We start from the raw sequence: 22,918 nt of genomic DNA on the forward strand, positions 1-22,918 counted from the left end.
TCGCTATTCCTAAGAATATATTACAGCGGAAAATTATCCTGGTTTGTAGCCATTTGTTATTTTTGAAAAAAGATGAAAAAAATGGGTGGATCAATCTTATGTGACTCAAGTTATAAAAGTCACACGAGTTTACGCGAGGTAAACAACAGTCATTTAAATATAATGGAGAAGACAATTCAATTTTTGAATGTTTTAAATTTGAAGAATTGAGCGCATTGAGGTACAATTTTATTCTTCACATCTATAGGATTTTTGAAAATAAAATACAATAACTATTTTATTATAATTAACAAAAATACAATAACTAGTAAGTAGTTGAGGAAGAAAATTTACCTAGTATATGCTCTCATTTATTTTGTTGATCGCTTTATAAAGTGGGGAGGGGGGGGGGGGAGGGCAGAACGAAAATAAAGGAATTTGGAAGTTAACAGTGTACCCCTACCAAATGTTTCGTTTTAAATCTTGCGTAGGATTTTCTATTCTGGGTAAAAATAGTATTCCATGTTCCATGAAGGTACAATGTCAAAGATTACGTGTAAATACCTTTTGAACGCCCATTGTTGCTCAGCTGAGCGATGTGGCCCCATGGGCCTCTTGTCTCGATTATGACAAAGATGACAGAGCACACGGTGGGTGAGACCGGTCAGCAGAGGATACTCACTCTCATTTTTTAGAGGTCCGTGTATGCTCAGCTCCTGTTTTGTATTTCATCTTTGGACATTTGATTTAGACCACTGTTTGTTATCACCGTATATCAGCTGGTCTGTAGCTCCCGATCTGAAAAAAAAAATGGATGGACGACTTGGACTATGTACAGTGCCACTTATTAAAAAAAATTGTATATCATCTGATATCATCTCTTTACTTGCCGCTGATAGTCTTTTAAACACCTTCACCAGCACTGTAAAGTGAATTGGTGCAGTTTGTTTACATGTCTAAATGGCGACTCTCGATCTCGATGTAATTTTAACATACTTGATTTTCTCAGATCGGTAGCATGTTCCGGAGAAAGTCTGAGGCAAGTAAAGAGACGATATCGGTAGTAAATTGCATGAAAAATTTAATAGTACTAATTGTTTTCACAGAACTTTCGTATAAATAAGGTTACTCAGTCCAAAACTAGCGCACGTTTTGAAGACACAATTTTTTCAATGTGTGGCATTGCAGGTCCCAGATCGTCCATCCGAATTTTTTTCAGACCGAGAGCTACAGACTTGAAGCTAATTGCAAACAAGAACAATCCGAAAGTCCTAGGCTAAATCTTACCTAACCAGAATTGATATTCAGTAAACGACTAGATCTCATTTTGCAACCTATACATCGTTCTGAATCGATTGATAGATAGGTGGAATTTTTCAAGGTCAGAGGTAATTTTTCGTTGCGTTGATGCGTTTGAAGAATTTTATATCTTAGGATATTATGTCGCAAAAAGTAGGCTTTTATTTTTTTGTTTTATGTACGGTGAGATATTGGAACATATGAAAGTTTTACAATGCTTTTAAGTGTTTGATTCATAATAAAACATTTCAAAATAGAATGTTACAAAAACTGTTGTTCAGGTGAGCGTTGTTGCCTATGGGTCTTTTGTTTTAATTTTATTTCAGGGAAAACAAACAAGCATTGGAATATGAATTAACACTAGAATCTTCAATGTCATCAAATTCTTTAGAGGTACAGTAAAGTAAATCTAGAAAGTACTCGCAAAGCGTATATCCAACTCTCCTGTAAAATATAAGCAAACATTGTTATAACTAAGCGTAAAAAAAGGCAAGCAAATTTCACTTTTCGTAAAAACTAAAAAAAAATGTCCACTTGCGCAAATGAAATTGAATCATTATGCAATGTACATGTAAAGAAAAAACAAAGGTTTATCAAGTTCATGTAAAAATTATATATGAGCATTAATTATCCTTTTTGTATCGTTGATTTGTTCACAAAACCGATTTTTTTGCTTTAAGCTATTTAAATGGTCAGAAAAATATATTTCTTTGTATTACATGTATTTATGTTTCAATATTTTGTCTGATTAAGATACTTATTGACATAAACGTACATTAGTAGTACACATTTTTTGGAGTTGAACTATGTTCAACTTCCCTAGGCTGTCACGCTAACTCAGCACAGGAATAATTTGTGTGGAACAAACTACTCAATAAAATGTCAATACTTTTTGAAAAAGGTACTGAAAATGCTTCATGTTCTAAAATTTCAACAACCAAACCTCACTTCGTATTAATGGAAGATAAGATTTAAAATAAAATTAATTTTACTTGCTCGTGTCGTTAGCCATTTTTAGTGGAAGCCTTTACTCTCTGTTGCCCTTTACTCGTAAAACAAAAAATTACGAACGTTTATTTGATAAAGAAGTTGAAATGTGAATAAATTCTTCTGTAGAAAGCCATAGAGCTAGTAACCAAAGCCACTGAAGAAGACAAGAGCAAAAATTATGAAGAAGCTTTGCGATTGTATGACGACGCAATGGAATATTTTCTGCATGCTATTGAATGTAAGTAAATAAACTGATAAAGAATGAAATCTATTTTGATATTTTATTTTTAATAGTGATGTAACTAACAGCTAGCATGGAAATCCACTAAACCAAACAAAAAATGCATTAAATTGTTTCAGATGAGGCAGAGAGTGAAAACGTGAAAGACAATATCAGAGTCAAGTGTGCACAGTATCAAGATAGGGCAGATAAGCTGAGGCAGTTTTTGATTGAAAAATCTAAAAGACCTAAAGGGTGAGAACAAACACAAATACTTGTTGTAGAGGAGTGGTGATATTAAAACCAAGAAAGACTAGTCCCACATTGTAAAGAAGATTATTAAATGGAAACATTTTATGTGTAACGGTATTTTTGAATTATATTATTCTTCTGTTTTAATTTTTATGATTGCTCTCCGCGAGCAATGTCATTACATAATTGACCCCGTTTAGAAAGATTGCTCCTCGCGAGCAATGCATATCATGTATATATAGGACGGTTAAAATTACGGGGGGATTTTATTATTTTTCTATTGCGGGAGATACATGTGCAGTGCAGTTCAGCCAGTGATGTTTTGATATTTTATTTGTGAAACTTTAGATTTTTATCGTGATGTGATTAACTGTAAATAATTTACTTTGTATTTCTATTAAACTTAAGCGTATGCTTTAGAGGTTAGAGCATTATAATCTCAAGGATTTAACTGGGAATTATTAACATGTTAGTTATTTACCTGTGGATTTCGTAGAATAGAGCCGTTTACCGCTCGACGGCGCTACATATGCTTTAATTGTCTTATGTTCAACCTTTTATTAATGCATTAATAATTCATATTGATTATTTAACCTGAATAATACACACATATCTAATTTAATTTTTCAAACTTGTTATTTGTTTGGTTATTCTCTAAGTTTTTGTGAAATACAAGATTGTTTCATTCAGGTTAAAATTGATTTGTGTTATTTAGATGTGGCTGTAACATTTTTTTCCACTGTTTTAGGAGATCTGCAAAGAACAATGAATCTGAAAGTGATGAGGAGGAAGATCCAGATGAAAAGAAGTTGGCCAATCAGTTATCACGTTTGTCCTGATTATCTGATCTGATTCAGAATTCTATTTCAATATTTTGTCTGATTAAGATACTTATTGACATAAACGTACACTAGTAGTACACATTTTTTGGAGTTGAACTATGTTCAACCTCCCTAGGCTGTCACGCTAACTCAGCACAAGAATAATTTGTGTGGGGCAAACTACTCAATAAAATGTAAATTATGTATTCCGCGTTCAAATAATCCGTGTTAATCGATATTGATAAAATACACGAAAAGATGAATATGATGTTATTAATATCAATTTCATCTTTTCCGGAACGTCTTTTTATCCCAAGGAACCCCAAGGATACCCGAGGGAACCCCAATGATAGAAAGTAATACCTATTTTACCCAAGGGGTTCTCATTAGAGTGCAAGGGTCGCCCCTCTGTACTCCAAGGATACCCCATGGATACCCCAAGGAACCCCAAAGATACCTAATGATACATATTTATAACTCTTGATACACCATAGAACCCCAAGGAACCTCAAGGGATACTCTAGGAATACCCTTATATCGGTAATATGAATTTTATAATTCTTGATACCCTATGGAACTCCAAAGATACACTAATAATACAATTTTATATGTCTTGATACACTTTGGGCCTCTTTGATATCTAAAACAAATCATTAGGTATCCCAGGGAACCCCATGGATACCCCAAGAAATTTAAAGGATACCCTTATAATACGGATTCATAACACTTGATACCCCATAGAACATCAAGGATACCCTAATAATACAAATTTCAAATTCTTGATATCCCTGAGGACTCATTGTTATCCCTGACACACCCTACAGATACCGGTACTCAATTATGATTTTCAACCGATTTGACAACACTAATTGTTAAATTCATCCAAAGTGAACAGATATTTTAAGTCAGGAGTAACATTATTTTTATCATACCAGTATATATTGGGGTATCATAAGTTTTCCTTGGGTTACCCAGATATGTTTTTATGATATTCCATTGAGTCATTGGGTATTAATTAGTAATATGTTTTACAGTAAAACCATTGGGGTGGTTATTAAATTCTTTCATTGGGGTACCAATAGTTAACCTTTGGACTCCAATGAATATCCTGGGGTATCAATAGTTATCAATTTTTATCATTGGGGTATCCTTGGGGTATCGGGAGTGACGCTTGGATTTTTAATGAGACCGGCCTTGGTTATCAAATTTACTTTCCATCATTGATGTATCTATGGGGTTCTCAGGGGTACCCTTGGGGTTCTCATGGGTATCCTTGGGATTTATTTTGGTTCTGTGGGGTTCCAAAGGGTGACCCTTGGATTCCAATGAGACCCATCAGGGGCGGGGTATTTATGGTTATTAATTTCTATCATTGGGGTATCTGTGAGTTTCCCTGGGGCATCCTTTGGGTTCTTACGGTTTACTTGGGGTACCAATTGGTGACCTTTTGATTCAAACAAAACCCCTTGGGTATCAATAGTTATTAATTTCTATCATTGGGGTACCTTGGGGTTGCTTGTGGTGACCCTTGATTTCAATTAGACTCCTGGGGTATCACTGGTAATTAACTTCTATTATTGGGATTCCTTTGGGTTCTTTTGAGTATTCTTGGGTTCCTTGGGGTACTCAGAGGTGACCCATGAACTCCAATGAGATCCCTTGGATATAAATAGGTATTAATTTCTATCATTGAGGTTCGTTTGGGTATCCTTTGGGTCCCTTGGGGTATCCTTGGGGTTCCTTGGGGTAAAAAGACGCACCTCATATTTTCTATTCAAATTTTTATTTAATTCTTGATAGATATCTGGAGTATAATGAGTTATTGTTTTTGTTTATGTTTTGTAACGAAACGTGCTCTTAAAAGAAGTGCTCTTGACGAAACGGACACAGTGGCGCGAAACCGCTTTGCAAATGAGTACAATGAAAACTAGTTCATTGTTTGTTTTATACCTTTAAATTAATGGATACCTTAAATATATTAGAACAATTTGTATACGAATACCTCACAATTTTTCGTGTGAAAATTCATAAGTTTAAATTTTCGTACATTTAAATATTCATACACGATAGCGTCATCAAGTTTTATTTACATTCGAAGAAAACTGCTTATAGGAGAAGAAAGAAAATCAGGTTTTTGCCGAATCCTTTCAAAGTCAAGGTAAATGCTGAAATAACGTTTTACTGCACGAATTCGTATTTCCACCAGAAAGTCAGCAATTCCGTTAGATTAGAGCCGTATACGTGCAAGCCGATGTTCGATGTTCACGTGTTTTCGTTTTAATTTGTAGTTAAGGTAGCATAAGGCCTACGTAAAATTTTCTGATTACGTTTAAATCTATGATATAAGAATCTAATATTTGAATATTTTAGTATGAACCTGAAAAAAGACTTTTGTCATAATTTGTGTGTTTCATATCTAGTGTGTTTTGTTAGTCTGCGAATCTGAAAGTTATAATAATTGAAGTCTTGAATGCACTGGATCACAAAATTAAAAAAAATTCTTTTTTAAAATGTGTAAATGATATGACGTTGATGTTTTATTGGTATTTATTAATTTGTGCAATAGTATTTACTATGACTGTACATGGTAGTGGTCTGTGAAATCATTGTGCTGCAGGGTGTAAGAGGCAAAGTTTTATGAGTTTGCAGGTTTTTATTTCGTGAAGTCGAGAAAAAAGAGATCAAATGCAAGTATGGTTTAACTCAAAATGTGATGTTGATTTCAAAAAATAAAGAACATATTAAGAGTTAAAAAACATGGAGAGGAAAAAATTATCATTGATTATTGAGATTAAATCGTTAAGCATCCAATGGTAAATGGAACAAACAAAGAGATGAACATTCTGGAGATGAACTTTCAAAAGAGAGGAATTTAATGCAAATCAAGGAAATGGGAATAGAACAGTTATTTTACTGACATACATCAATAAAAGGGAAGGGCGTATTTATATGTGTATGTTCAGTGTATCAAATTATTATGAGGGAATTTTGTTTTTGAAATTAAAACCAATATGCCAAAGAGATAAATATCACCTTCTTGTTCTAATGAAAGGAAGTAACAACAAAAGGGTGTTTGTGGTAGCAGTGATGTTGAAACAAGAGGCCCAGGGGCCACATCGCTCACCTGAGCAACAATTGCCTTAATTCTGATCAAATTAGCATTACAGTATAACCTGAATCTACATTATCTGAGGTTGGTTACACGCCAATTTGAGCTTTCTTGGCCAAATAGTTTTTTAAAGAATCTTTTTAAAGGATTTTCTCTATATATTCCTTTAAAAATGTATCCCCCAATTGTGGCCACACCCTACCCCCGGGAACCATGATTTGAACAAACTTGAATCTACACTACCTGAGGATGCTTCCATTTTAATTTGAGCTTTTCTCTGGCATAATACTTTTTGAGAAGATGATTTTTAAAGATTGTCTCTATATATTCCTATGTAAAACTTGATCCCAAATTGTGGCCCCACCATACCCCCGGGAACCATGATTTGAACGAACTTGAATCTACACTACCTGAGGATGCTTCCATTTTAATTTGAGATTTCCTGGCCGAATAGTTTTTGAGAAGATGATTTTCAAAGATGTTCTCTTTATATTCCTATGTAAAACATGATCCCCCTATTGTGGCCCCACCCTACCCCCGAGGACCATGATTTGAACAAATTTGAATCTACACTACCTGAGGATGCTTCCATTTTGAATTGAGCTTTCCTGTCCTAATAGTTTTTGAGAAGAAGATTTTCAAAGATTTTCTCTTTATATTCCTATGTAAAACATGATCCCCCTATTGTGGCCTCACCCTACCCCCGGGGAACATGATTTGAAGAAACTTGAATCTACACTACCTGAGGATGCTTTCATTTTAATTTGAGCTTTTCTGGCCTAATAGTTTTTGAGAAGAAGATTTTCAAAGATTTTCTCTATATATTCCTATGTAAAACTTGATTCCCCATTGTGGCCCCACCATACCACCAGGGACTATGATTTGAACAATCTTGAATCTTCACTACTAGAGGATGCTTTCATTTTAATTTGAGCTTTTCTGGCCTAAAAGTTTTTGAAAAGAAGATTTTTTCAGGTTTTTCTGTATATATTCCTATGGTAAACTTGATCCCCCAATTGTGGCCCCACCCTTCCCCCGGGGACCATGATTTGAACAAACTTGAATCTTCACTACCTGAGGTTACCTCCACACAAGTTTAAGCTTTTCAGGCCGAATAGTTTTTGAGAAGAAGATTTTTGAAAAATACCAACAAATTTTTAATAATTCTCATTACCTCCTCTTTAAAGAGGGCGTGGCCCTTCATTTGAACAGACTTGAATCCTCTTCACCTAGTAGTGCTTTGTGCCAAATTTGGTTGAAATTTGCCCAGTGGTTCTTGAGAAGAAGATGAAAAAGTGAAAAGTTTACAACAACGACGACGACAACGACAACGACAGACAACGGACAAATTGTGATCAGAAAAGCTCACTTGCCCCTTTGTCTCAGGTGAGCTAAAAGGTGTTTTTGGTGATTTTCACCAAGGTTCTAGTATATTTCCAGAATGGAGTTGAGGAAGACAGTGTGTTTCAAATGCACTCATCAATATTTTGTACAATTTAAAGGAAGTTCTGGATTGAACTTCAGGATATATAGATTTCATTTTGAAAAATGGAGATGAGCTGTATCAGCACGTTTGTCAGTATGCTACACATGTTTATTTAAATCCATGTGATCTGCCAAAATATTTTTGTTTTAAAAACACATTGTTACGATGCGTGGTCTCGTCCACATTCTTAGGCAATATTAGTGAACCATTTGTGGAAAATGGTCCTTTTCTGTCCCTAGAGTCGGCTATATCTATGTGTTTTATTGATTCGCCTCGAACAGGTATCTTTGTTTGTAAAGAAACGTTCTTAGCCAGCTGGACAATTTCTAACTTATGGGTCAATGTCAAAGCAAAATTCTTTGAACTGCTTATCTTTATATTGTCTATTATTTAAGCAGGGCCCTTTGAGATGGCGACCATCTCAATGTTGTCCAGTAATTATTCTACATTGTACAACTACAAACATACTAATGATATCAAAATTATGCGAGTTCAACTCCCATGAGTACTTTCAGTACTTTGATTAATATTGTTTTCTTACTTTACGATAGGTGCCATTGTTATGGAAAGACCAAATGTTAAGTGGGATGATGTCGCTGGTTTGTACATGGCTAAAGAAGCTCTTAAAGAGGCTATCATTCTACCTGTAAAATTCCCTCACCTATTTACTGGTATAACATTTGTTGTTTTATTGTTAGAAAGCTTAATAATTTAGTAAGGTAATACTTGTTTTATAGAACACCCAAAAGTTATGATTTTATTTTTATTTTGAAAAGATACATAAGAATTATCTGTTGATGATCTCTAATAAGAATTTGTTGTGGTAGCTGTAATGTATGTTTATAATAATAGCTGCAAATCAGTATTATTTGTTGAGCACATTTTCCTGTATTTTCAGGTAAAAGAAAACCTTGGAGGGGAATTTTATTGTTTGGAGTAAGCATCTCTATTAATACGACTTAAGCGAGACCTCTGTTTTCAATATTGAATATGTGATAGCTTAAATGGAAATTGAGGTTTGGCTTTAGTCAGATTGTATCTATGCTGTATAAAAGAATCCTTGTTTAAAAAAAGAGTCACATTTTCCTCAGTTTATATAATTTATTTTTTTAAATACTTCAGCTACCTGGTACTGGAAAGTCTTACCTAGCTAAGGCAGTGGCTACCGAGGCAAACAACTCCACATTTTTCTCGGTGTCCTCGTCAGATTTCGTGTCAAAGTGGATGGGAGAAAGTGAAAAGTAATTTTTCTCTCCAATGTCCCTAATGCAATATAAATGTTGTATAATGAATTCTTAGAGGCATAATTATTACTACCACCTTACTTCCATCTCATTTTAATAAAAAGTAAGCATGGTCTCACATTAAACAGTGGCCAATTTTCACATTCTTGAAAGTGATCTTCATTTTAAAATAAATTTTATCTTTGTGACCTTGAAAAAAAAATCATATTGGAAGGTAAAATTCTTTGAGGTAAAATTTTTTGTTGATTTCCAGGTTGGTAAAGACATTATTTTTGTTGGCTCGTGAAAATAAACCTAGCATTATATTCATTGATGAAGTGGACACACTGTGTGGTGCGCGTAGTGAGAAAGATTCTGATTCGGCTCGCAGAATCAAGACTGAGTTCCTATTGCAGATGCAGGGTGTGGGGGTGGACAATGATGGGGTCCTTGTGCTCGGTGCCACCAATAAACCATGGGTATTAGACTCGGCCATTTGCATAAGGTACATGTAGGCAGTTGGAAGAATTAAAGAATTGCAATTACTAAATTGATTGCCATGAACACTTAATTCAAGTTGAATGCTATTTGAATGGAAAGGAAAAATACTTTTAATATTTGCACCAAACATTTTTCTGATTTTGAAACATATATTCTTGCAATAGTAACAGATCATGACACTTGTGAATTGATTTTAGAACGCAAATTGTAGCAACACATTCATCTTTAATTTTCAATCCATTAGTATATTAAACCAGTTAGACTTCGGAATATAATTATAGCTTTTTTTAAATGAACATGCACATGTATCATTTTAAATAAATAGTGAAATATTATTTCATTATCAGATTTGAAAAAAAGATCTATATTCCCTTACCTGAAGCTCCTGCAAGAACAAAAATGTTTATTAATTATCTGGGAAATACCCCCCATTCAATCTCGGAGGAAGAATTCTGGGAGCTTGGGAAGAGAACTGAAGGGTATACTGGTGATGACATACAAGTCGTGGTCCGTGATGCTCTGATGCAGCCTATCAGGAAAGTCCAGACAGCCACACACTTTAAACGAGTGAGTGGATATTTATTGGTCGATTCAGAAATAGAATCTTATGCAAAACTTGTTAAATAACTTGTTTAAAATACAGTACTAACTGAAACATTATTTGTTTCTCCCTCACATGTTTGGTTCAGGGTTAACAAAAATATTTATCAAAAGCCGTGGGAAATAAAATCAATGTTTGCACATGTTGCATATACTTGCATAGATCTGTACACGTTGATGTTTAATAGGTTTGTGAAATACATGGTGAAGGGGGTTAACAACTCATTTTGTTTTATTTGCATTTATAGGAGAGCTCGTTTTCAAGAACGAGAACTCTTTATAAATTTAAAACATACATTACGTCTTTCCCCTTATAAAGTTAGATACTTTCAATTAACATTAGATTTTAGATAAAGTACAGTATTAACTATAACACAAATATTTTGAATGATGTATCAGTTCGGTTCAGAATGAAAACTAACAATAAAGTTAAATCGCAATATCGTGCCAGAAGCTTAACACACCGACCATTATGCACATGCACAGGTTTTTCGGCTGGTGGTTTGAAATGAGAGGTAGTTGTCTCTGGGACGGTATTTGGCCGCATTTTTGAAGTTGTTGATGTTTCATCGATGCTCTGAGTGGCCTTTGAACGCAATATAACATCGGTATATGCAGGAACAACATCTCTGGAGACGAGGTTACTTGACTGGTTTCCTTCCGTATCCTGTCCTGTACTTCCTTGAACACAGGTAGAGCTCGTTTCAAAATACCGTCGGTTTTCCCACTTGGTGACAGCCAATGTTTACGTCAGTCGCTCGCTAGACTCAGTTAGCCGGTAACTTTGCCGGCATCAAAAGCATGCCGCCGTCACAACAACGCATGCGGTAGAAACAGTGCAATTACACTAGAGATATTACACTGCAGGTCGGAAAACAATTGTTCTGCTTATTTATTATAATATATATTAAGTAGTATTAATATGCATCATTGAAATGAATATATAAAAAGTATCATAAACATACGCAGACACTCAGAGAGAGAGAGAGAGAGAGAGAGAGAGAGAGAGAGAGAGAGAGAGAGAGGATTAGCTGGCTAAGCGTGCAAGAAAGCTTGTCTAAGTAGTAGTAAACCATTAACAAATTCCTGGAAAAAGTTATCTAAAATTGAGGAACGTGTCGTCTGACCTTAAGAAATCAAAATACAAGCAACATTTGTCAGTAAACGCATGTATATATGCATGCATATATACTTGCATGCATGCATGCCTTTTATAAATCTATGTCAATGAATACTAAACAGTCGTTAAGACAGTTCTTTGATGCCGGCAAAGTCTACTATGGTCGTACTGCGTCTGAGTTTTCGGTGGCATGTCTTTGATGCTGGCAAAACGACGAGTGTCTGGATTTAGCGAGCTGCTGACGAAAACAAGACTGTCACCAAGTGGGAAAATCGATGGATTTTTGAAACAAGCTCAAAGTATAAAGTAAGATGTATTTCATTCCCCTGCAGATCTTGTACAATCGCTTCTTAGTCTCTTTCAAGAGCTAACACGAATCTTTGTAGACTTGGAGGTGTAGATAATACATGTTTCTTAAACATACTTTCCAAAGGATTATGGTCCGATTTAACTAGCACTCTGTGTCCATAGACATAATCATGGAATTTCTTACTCTATCTGAGGATATCGATGTTGTGTTTCTGTCAGTGCGCGCGATCAATACGTAACTAGCTTATCATCCTGAATAAATACGGTACCTAGTTCTTTAGAACTGGCATCTACAGACAACATCACTGACTTGTTTGGATCAAAGGATTAAATGATAGGTGCACTCGTTGTCATGCGTTTCAATTTCTCTTAGCTTTCTTTCTGTTCACTTTTTCATTTCTAGAGAGTATTTTTCTCAAATAGTTATCGCAACGGACTGTAAACTTCTGATAGATTGGGCATACATTTTCCTAAGTATTGAACAAAGCGCATGAATGTGTGCAAGTCGTTCACATTTTCTGGACTCTCCATTTCCTGTAAAGCTCGGACTTTTTCAGGGTCAGGTTTCAGACCCGAGTCAGTAAATCTGTGTCTTGCGAAAGTCATCTCTGAGCGGCTGATCTCACACTTGTCAACGCTGAGTTGTCTAATGTTGTTTCGATGCAGCAAATCGTTTAACCGTTTGTTATGTTCAGCTTCTGAATAATTGCCTCTCTTCAATCGAGATCCTGAATCATTTTGGATATGGCACGTTGAAACACTTGAGATGCGGACTTGATCCCAAAGGGCATTTAAGTATATCGAAAACGTCCAAACGAAGGATTCTATGTCTAGTTTCGAACTTTCATCACAAGTTTGTTCTGCCAAAATCCAGATGTAGCCTCTAATTTGCTGAAAAGCTAGGATCCAGGCATCCTAGCTGCAACTTCTTCAACAGTTTTCAAGGGACATTGTTGCTGGTGTTGGCACGGTTTATGTCGCGATGATCAATGCAAATCCTTATCTTTCCATTTGGCTTAGTAACCGTCACAATGTAGTTGACCCATCTCGTCGGCTCTCGTTGCTCCACTATTACTCCAAGTTCCATTCTGTCCAGCTCTTCCTTGACCTTGCCCCTCAAGGCTATTGGAATCTTGTGTGGAGTATCACTGGCTGAACGTTTTCATCCACTTTGATTGAGTAAATGCCTGGTAAGCATCAAAGTCCACTGATGAAGTCCTTCTTCTTAGTAATCTTAGGAAATGTCATGTGGCACAGTACGGTTTCTTTTCTCGATGCTGTGTGTTCGCTGAATGATTCCTAGTCTAGAACATGTGTCAGCTCCCAGAACAGGGTTCACAGTTTGGTCAATGATATAAAATTTCACAAACAGCAGGAGTGCATCATTCCATACACAGGGTAGTATAACAGTACCAGCACAAAGAATGTAGTTTCGAGAGAATGACTTCAGTTTTGAAAAATTTTCAGGTTTTTGTCTATTTTCTTGAGATCAGCTGTAACGAAACATTGCACTGAGCTTCGGAGTCAAGTTGAAAGTGAATATTTGTGCTCTTTACCTTCACTGTTTCATACCATTCAGAATCATGAATTTCACCATTAACATTCACTGTATCAATAAAGAATTCTTCAACTGATGCAGGCACGTAGCATCAGGGGTAAGGGTGGAGGGGGGGGGGGGTTGCTTCCCCCCCCCCCCAACTTTTTTGGCACTGCAACATTTTTTCTTAAATGTACGTACAAAAAATAGAATTGATATGGAGTTGCCCCCTCCCTCCCATTTTAAGTGGAGCATGTAAAAAATTGAATTGAAAATACAATCAAAGTACTGAAGTACTGACGGAAGTTGATTTTATCGATTATCATTTATTCAAAATCAACGATATGTGATTTTGCATGGCAAGTAGTATCAGTAATCGAAATATTTCTGAGAAATTGTATGGATCCAGGCACGATTGAACTCTTGTCTTGTTCAACCAAACGCTCGGCTGTCTCCGTTTATCAAGCAAGAGAGACTCTATTTTGTCGGATATTAACGGAGACAGCCAAGCGTCTGGTTGAACGAGACTACATTGAACTCTAGCGTAGGAATATATACGACTTTACAAAATATCTTAACTGTTTGTACAATCTAAAATCTTATTATTTTCATGGTATTAATAAATACGTTTTCTTCAAAAACAATGGTTCAGAATACATATTATCGAATTTATCGATTATTTTCAAGAACTAAGTGTTGTAAGCGGTAATGATTTGTGCTTAGGTCCAAACACTGTTTCACTTTTGCTTTGGCGGAGTAAGTGCATAGGAGAGTTGATAAAAATCAACTCCCAAAAATAAACAGTGAAATTTTAGTTATAGGTAACCCCCCCCCCCCCCGATTGTAAAGTAACAGTTTTCTTTTTTTAAGTCAAGATTTTTGGATGACTCTGCCCCTGTAACGAAGAAAATCGACCCAGGTTGAAAATTGACCCGGGAGTATTTTTTCAACGTTGAATATTGACCCGGGGTCATTTTTCAACGTTGAAAATTGAGACCAAAAGTCGTATACCCGGGTTCATTTTTCAACAGTTGAAATTTTTTTAAAAATCTGAATACCTCTACACGTTGAAAATTGACCCTGTTGAAAATTGACTCCAACTTCAGTCAACTGAAGTAGAATTTGTTCCACCCGATATAAATGTAAGGTTTATAATTAAAAGCTCTATAAAGTTTTAAAATTGTAATTATTTTAATTGTAATTTTTATTGTATTGATTATTGTCCGTTACATACATTGTATTTTGAATTCGTTGATTGTTTTAAAGATTGATTTGTCCAATTGCAGTCATTAAGTTTAGAAGTGAACATTTATTATCTATTCATTTTACTACGTAAATAAAACACAGAAGATGATCTTTTTTCCTTCCGGATGGGATGGGCGAGTTGGGCTAGCATTTTTCTTTAACCTATAATTGATTTTTATTCCCTCGCGGGACAGAAGTTTAAGGTCACCAACTACAGATAAATTATTAGTCTTAACTGTCCGATTTTTTTGTAGTTTGAAGAAAATGTTTTATTTGTTTTCAAATGTACTAGAACAAAATGAAAATTGATGTCTTTATGTCCAAAAGTACACAAATTAACATTATTTCTCAAGAGTGTATGAGCTGGCACCTACAATGAATATCAAATATATCTCTTAAAGCCCTGCATCCTTTCTGAAACTACTTATCCCTTAAGGTGGAATAACACACCTGGAAAAATTCACTCAAATTAACAGTTAACTATTTTATTATGGAAGATATAATGATAAATAAACTTTACATATGTAGAATAAGTGAAAAAGGGAAAATCTCATGGAATATACTATCCACTGTCAATTAGGAAATAGTGCTAGATGTTTAAATGCTGACCTTTATAAAGATTATTTTCCAATACTTATTGGTTTCATATTGAAAATGCATTTTTTTCTTTCAATGCCCTAAAAATGATAAGGAAAGAAAAAGTCTATTTTATTGCATATCAAATTTGGGCATCCAAAAACGTATAACTTTTGACTTATTAATTGCTGTCTGGAGACAATGATATTTCTTATGCTAAAAAATCTGCCTTAATATGTAAGTCAAATGATGTATCTGTATATGGGTTTTGCTTGATTATTCTTTCTCTTCTTACCTATTTACCATTGTTTTGTTTGTTTGCTTATTTTATCTGCTACCCATTATTTATATTTTCATCTACTTTATGATCATATCGAGCATTAGTATGCTATCTTACATCCATTTATTAGATAAGCACTAGATTAAAAGCTGCATTGAATTAGATTATCTGTAATAATTATTTGTACCTTGTGGTACCTTATGGTGAAGGTTTTCATAGGCATTACCTGTTGTCTGATCCATTCATGTAATATATTTACATAATAAAATATGTTCAAATGAAATCAGTATCTCTATTTTCAAAAACAGACATCAACCCCCAAATTTCCCTTTATCAGGATATAATGATTGTCCCTTTATTGATATAAGCTTGTCATATGTCTAACAAATACAAATATTCTTTTTAAAACAATATCTTTGAAACATAAATACCACAAAAACAGCGGTGATATGCGAATAGTAAACTACGAATAAAATAGTTAATACATAATTGAAGGGATAATATGTCAATTCGAAAAATAATCAATGAATTGTTTCATTGTTTTCGTCTGCTAAAACATGTAAATGTAGAATAAATATGAAAAAAAAAATCCTAAATAAATTGAAGTTATAGATTATGATTTGTTAGTTTGTGCTTATTTTGCCGTTGAATTTTGAACCGGTTTCATGATCAAAATCCCACGATGCGTGTCAATTTTCAACGAAATGGAGTCTGAATTCAACACCTTTGGTCTCAATATTCAACGTTGAAAAATGGCCCCCGTTTCAATTTTCAACCCGGGTCAAAATTCATCGTTAACCCCCCCCCCCCCCCCCGTTTTCAAAAACGATGCTACGTACTGTGATGTGTCTACTGCATGCATAGTCTTTGATCTAAAGTTTTTGTTTGAACTAGCACCAGCACACTTATTTCCTGCGTGACACGTAACTGCAAATGGGTTAGGATTTTCCCACTTTCTACAAGTTTCACCATATGCAGGATATCGTTTGGCCACAGTATTTACAGTCTTTCACTATCAATATCAATTTACTTTCACTTTCAGTCGGTGCTGACTTCCGGCTTTGGTATCCTACCTTTCTAGATTCCATGTACCGATTTGTCTCCCATAGACTGTATTTGCTGCATAGAAATTTCACATGTACGCGTAAAGTTAGTAGTTTTCTCCAGGGTCAAGTCTGAACCTTCACCAATGCATTTCTCATGTACCTTGTGATCCTGGGTACCGAACACGATAGCATCTAGAATCATATTTTCCTGATCCTGATATCCACACTCTTTCACAAAAAGACTGAAATTGGCGAGAAATTTTTCAAACGTTTCTCCTTCCTTCTGTGTCCTACTGAGGAACTTGTATCTCGAATAAACACGATTTGGCTGATAGGTTCTACGTTGAATAGATATCTCTCCCCGTGTCGCCTATCAGGTAGTTACAATGATCCTCATCCTTATTTTTGCTCAGTGGGCCCTTTCTCCAGAATTCCACGTGTTGTAGAAACTCCATAAGGCGGATTTTATCATGTTTATTGTTGCTCAGGCTCCCATGGACCCCTTGTTTTAAATTTTATTGAATCAGTATTCATCCTTGTTTTTACTTTTAAAGCCACAAAACATTATGACTCATCGCAAAAATTTGAAAAAAAAGTCTATATAAATGTAACGAAAAATACCTCTGAAATGTTGAGAGTGTTTTTAAAGCTGAATTCATAAAAGTATTTGGTCACCAAATTAGTTTTGATCGCTTTTGATCGCTCCTATACTGCCACTGGGGTATACTAGTATAAACCGGTTTTGAAATTTACGGTCGGTTGGTTTCCAATCTAGACATTCAGGTTGCACGGACCTCTATATGCATGAACTACACAATGTAGTAAAATGTTTGTTATAAAGAATAAAGAAGCCAATAATAAATTAAATACCCAATATATATTTATTCTTTGAAAGAATTTTTAAGGTATCCGTATTATTTTGCACAGATAGTCACCATGCAACCTGAATGCCTCGATCGAAAAGCAACCGATTGTTACAAAAACTATCTCAACCGGTATATATACCCCAGTTGCATTAGAGAAGCGATCAAAACTTACATGGCGACCAAATGCTTTTATAAATTCAGTCAGCTTTTACGGAGACAAACGAGCGTCTGGTTAAATGAGACTAGAGGTAAATATTGCCTGGATCCATACGATTTTATTAGAAATATTTCTAATACTGAAACATACTTTGAGAGAATTAAACTTATCTTTAAATATTACACAAAATGATTCATATTGTGTTTTCCCGGAATTCTTAAAATTGTCGGAAAAGCCCAAAATTTCATAATTATAAAAATGTGCGTAATTCAAATACAGATAAGAAAGTACTTGTCATGCGGAATTACTTATCATTGATTTTTAGAAAAATATATTCGATAAAATCAACTAATGTGTGTACTTTAATGCTTTGATTTAAACTAACTACAAACTGCTCATGATTCTCATCATGCGTTTCGCCAGCAGAGAAACTAACATACCAGTATATAATGTGCCACTTCACAAAATGACTTGTGTTTATTTGAGTGCTAAACTCTGTCCCAAGATATCCTGGGTTCACATTTTGCTTTGGATGATATTTATCAATACCTCAGGGTTCAAGCGATGTACATTCAAAAGTATGAAAAATTTCCAAGATATCTCAGACGAAACGCCCCTGTTTGCCTCTGAATTTTTCCGAGTGAAGATGATAATGTGTCAATAAAGTTATCTATGAAATTATCCCTTTCAACTATGCCAATTGCACTCTCACAGGTATCTGTAATTTTATCAAAAATCGTTCAAAAGTGCTGCATAAATATCTTGGGACAGACTATAGATGATTCATGGCTTACATTGACTTGTTAATTGTGGTACTAGATGACATACTACTTTTATATTGGCTTACTTGTTTAGGTGCGAGGTCCATCACGAGATGACCCTAATGTGATAGTGGATGACCTTTTTACCCCTTGCTCTCCTGGAGCCCCTGGGGCCATGAAGATGACCTTGACAGATGTGGATGGAAATAATTTTCTGGAGCCCATTGTATCAATGGTAAGTTAAAGGGGCATAGGACCTCACGATTTTGGTCAAATTTTATTTTTCTGTTTTTATTATTTACATTGCTTTACAAAAGCAATCCTAATGTTCAAATGAAATTTGGGTGCCAGTCGATGAGTTTTAAGCAAGATACAGGGCTCACAATTCTTCATGTAAACAAGGTTCATGCCCTGTTTTTGTTTACATAGGTTTGATATACCAGTAAAAATTCTTTTTCAAGCTGATTTGTCTACTTTCTTATTCTTTTTAAGCATAAAAAACAGTTCCTAACGATTCACATATTCACTGTAGGTCTAATACGGGAATTTTCACTTCAACATTTAAAATGTAAACAAAAGCTTTGTTTACATAGCGAAGAATATTGTACGCTCTGTAACTCGCTTAGAACTCTATAAATGACACTTAACTTTCGGTTGCCTAATAAAAATGCCTTACTAGAGCATCATACACATTAAAAGCGGAAAAATAATTTTTGACCAAAATCGTGACTATGCCCCTTTAAATCGAATGGAGATACATATACCATCACATCAAGTTTCATTCTTATTTTTCACAACAAAAATGCTTAATTTAAAACTCTGTTGTGAACTACTGGAATTGTGAAAATGGAAATGGAAAAGTTATGTATTAATAACACTGTTTGGTTATATGCAGTTTAAACTGCATTTAAAGTATTTGGGTGTTTTTTTTGACAGTCTGATATGATGATGTCATTAATCACATCTAAACCTTCCGTGAATGAAGCAGACATAAGGAAACTGGAAGACTTCGCCGCTGATATTGGGCACTTTTATTAGGATATTTTGTGAGAGGAAGGGGCCTTAGATCTCCAATTGTTCTTGTTTCTTTTGGTCTTTAATGTGTATAAACCCAAATATAAACAGGAGACTTATCTGATCTGATCTGTATGGTATTCTTGTGATAGAATTGAATTGCTTTTGACTTTTACACTCGTAGTTCACTGCAGAAAGAATTGAATATAATATGATGAAAGATGCGGAAAGCTAAAGAGCAAAGAGTTATACCGGTATATCATATCTATGTAATTATTAATATGGGTTTCCTATATGCGTAATTAGCTATTACAAACTGTATGAATAAGGGAATTAAATCTTGTGTAACTGCCAAGGGTTTTACCTCTTAAATGTTTCCTTGTACAGTGGTTGTTAGCAAAGGTGAAAATTTGTCACATTTTATTTTATTTTCACTCTATTTTAATGATATAGAAGGAATTTTATCAACAAATGATGTAAAGGGTTTGACATCACTATCATGTATCAATTAGAAAACAAATGTAATTTGTATTTAAGACATTTTGTACTATTTTATGCAGATGATACAATATTATTAGAAAGTCTTGATTATCTTCAACACCAACTTCATGTTTTTCAAAGATATTGTAAAAGCTGGCACCTCAAAGTTAATAGTGATAAAACAAAAATTGTCATATTTAACAAAGATAGATCCAATGTTGACTATTCATTAAAGTACGGAGACATTAGCCTAGAAATTGTAGATGATTTTAAATACCTCTAAGTACATTTTTGTAAAAAAAAAAATAGATCTTTCAATCTCAATATGAAAGAACTCTGTGAAAAGGCTATCATGTAATGTATAGTTTAAAAGGCAAATGTAGATATAGAATATGTCAATTGATTGTAAATTAAATATGTTTGACAAAATTGTGAAACTTATTTTGCTATATGGATGTGCAGTTTGGGGATTGGTAATATTGCACTGGTTGAAAAATTACATCTGAAATTCTGTAAACATAACTCGGACGATATCCATTAATAATTAATGTTAAAGTCTCCATGATATGATTGCAATGTAGAGTAAACTTAAAATATTGAATGATTGTGGTCTATCTTTTATTTTGTAACAATAAAATGTAAAATATCCAGTGGCTTAAGAAAACTGTTTTTCATATCCTCCTAGACCAATTCAAGCAATCATGGAATAGCGAAGTGCACAATTCATGCAAAGGTTTATAGTTTTAAAACCACGTTATTCTTGGAAAAATACTTACTGGATATGCCTTTTAAATATTAAAATGTTTTTGTACTTTAAAAACAGGTAATGCAAAATTGCCTTTAGAACGAGGTAGATGGTATGATATATCTCGTAATACCATATGTAACTATAATTGGATAGGAGATGAATTTCCTTATTTTTTCATTGTACAGATATAACAATTAAAGATAAGAGAGTTTTATACATTTTTCTATACACAACCAAGTGTTTACACATTTCAACATTTATTTAATACGAATAAAAAAATGTTGATAAATCTGTGTAAATTCATTAAAGTTATAATTGAGAGAGTTAGCTCTCTAGGTTAGCTACCAATCAATCATACTTTTTCCCTTTTCCTTTTTTCATATTTGCATTGTCACTCTCCAATGCATGCAATGTATCAAGTGTATTATTTTTCAATTGATTCTTCTTAATAATTTATGCAGTTAAGAGAATAAAGAAAATGTCATTGTCAGTGAAGATATGATTAAACGTATGATGTAGTAGTACTTTATTTCCAAGTATTTCCCACCGTTCTGAGATATAGTATTTTCTTGGGTTTTTTTGGCCAATCCTAGGTGATATACTTAAAACATCGTTAGAAGGTCATTTAGGATTATCATGTTTGCTATTTAATTTTTTTCCCCTGAAAATCAATTGCCACAGTGTACACACGGTAAATATGCAATTCGCGTTAATCGTAGTGTATTTAAAAAGCCAAAATAAGACTAAGTGCCTCAAACACTGAAAATAATGAAATATAATGAAAAAAATCAAAATGAAATTAATTTCAAAAGTATTATGTCATGATGCATAGTTTCTATTTTAAAGCATTAAACATTTATCAAGGAAATCACTAAAAATTATTTAATATCATCTAAAGTTATCATAGGTAATTATGATTACAGAAAGGAAAAGCAATCTAATGCATACGATTACTTTTAAAGATGGATGCAATCAGCTTAAATTGTAATCAATTACTTTAAAAATCAAATGCAAACGTAATTTAGTACATTACTTTTTAATTTATTTGTAGTAGCAACCCAGGAGTGTTGGGTGTATGAGCACTTTTTCTTAAATACCTTATGTATTGTGTTCACGATTTAAAAATGCAACTTAAAAAATATATTTTGAAATCTAGTCTTTACCTCATTATACACATCTTAAATCCTCAAATATTTTGGACATTGGTATCTATGATGTGTATCTTTCTCTTTTCAGTTAAAACGTACGCTCTTGCTTAAAGAAAGATATCGTGGCAAACATTAAACACGTGTTTGTTGTAGTTGTTTAATTGCATATCTTTAGGCCTTTCTCTTTAGTGATAACATTTTTAAAATGCTTTTTTTTTATTCACAAGAGTTTTGGACGTAATGTTTCAGATTCCTGTTGATTGAGATAGCCCACTACACCAAAGCGTCACAAGATTGTGAGGATTGTAAATTTGTTTTTCATAAGGATGGCAATCTGTAACCGGTTTACCAATTACTCGTCAAAACGATGGTAACCGGTCACAAAATCAGTTATCGATTTGGTTGAATATCATTATACATGTGGCACGGTATTTTAAGTTTTGCAGAATCCGAGAACAAATCCGTCTGAGGCTTTTGTCAATATTTACTGATTGAAATTGTTGAAAGTCATTTTTTAAGATAAGAAAATGCTTTTTACATGGTTGATTTTTTTTAAAATTTCCTTTTGCATTATGCTATATTTAGTAATAAAGTCATTTTCTGCTGATCTGAGAAACCATTTCAAGGAAAAGTGGTGTATAAAAACACCTCCTGAAAGTCATCTACTACTCTTTGTATTTATTTATTTATTTGTTTATTTATTTATTTATCTAGTATTTATTTATTTATTTATTTTTTTACTTTCATACGACCTTTTGAATGCCTTTCATTGCCAATTTTTTGCAATTTGAAATTCTTAAAATAGTGATTATATTTCGAATATGAAATACTTTTACCTATATGATATCGCTAATTGAAGGTGTGCCACAAAAACGAACACCTATCTTTTCTGCAGGGGCTACACATGGCAGACGTTAACGATGTTTGTCAAAACTTACAAGCGTCTGTAAGAAACTCCTCATAATGGTGAACTGGCGGGCGATGCATCAGTTGTAGATCTGGTGACATTGTGAAGTGTCCACATCAAAGGACCCGTCGCGTTCCGAGAAATAAAAACCGACACCCCCTGGCAGAGACCACGCCCAATAGCGGGATCTCTCGGGATAGTGTCAAACACAGCGCAATTAAACTCAAGCGCCATTACACTTTTT

At 34.2% G+C, this 22,918-nt stretch overlaps 1 protein-coding gene across 2 annotated transcripts; it reads left to right on the forward strand.

Moving 5' to 3' along the window:
* Positions 1-1,605: 1,605 nt before the first annotated feature.
* Positions 1,606-22,376, forward strand: LOC105344075 (vacuolar protein sorting-associated protein 4B). 2 transcript variants are annotated; one of them, XM_034483336.2, is made up of 11 exons: positions 1,606-1,671; positions 2,395-2,506; positions 2,629-2,743; positions 3,489-3,568; positions 8,708-8,827; positions 9,055-9,092; positions 9,279-9,397; positions 9,654-9,884; positions 10,228-10,447; positions 18,472-18,612; positions 22,017-22,376. In XM_034483336.2, exons 1-11 carry the CDS (start codon positions 1,651-1,653, stop codon positions 22,029-22,031), a joined length of 1,212 nt encoding a protein of 403 aa, XP_034339227.2. In that variant the 5' UTR covers positions 1,606-1,650; the 3' UTR covers positions 22,032-22,376. The 2 variants fall into 2 exon arrangements, with proteins under 2 accessions (XP_034339227.2, XP_034339223.2); XM_034483332.2 differs by lacking the exon at positions 22,017-22,376 and adding an exon at positions 19,314-21,053.
* Positions 22,377-22,918: the final 542 nt, after the last annotated feature.

The sequence above is a fragment of the Magallana gigas genome, chromosome 3 (genome assembly GCF_963853765.1).
Source record: "Magallana gigas chromosome 3, xbMagGiga1.1, whole genome shotgun sequence".
In the NCBI taxonomy this organism is placed as follows: Eukaryota; Metazoa; Mollusca; class Bivalvia; order Ostreida; family Ostreidae; genus Magallana; species Magallana gigas.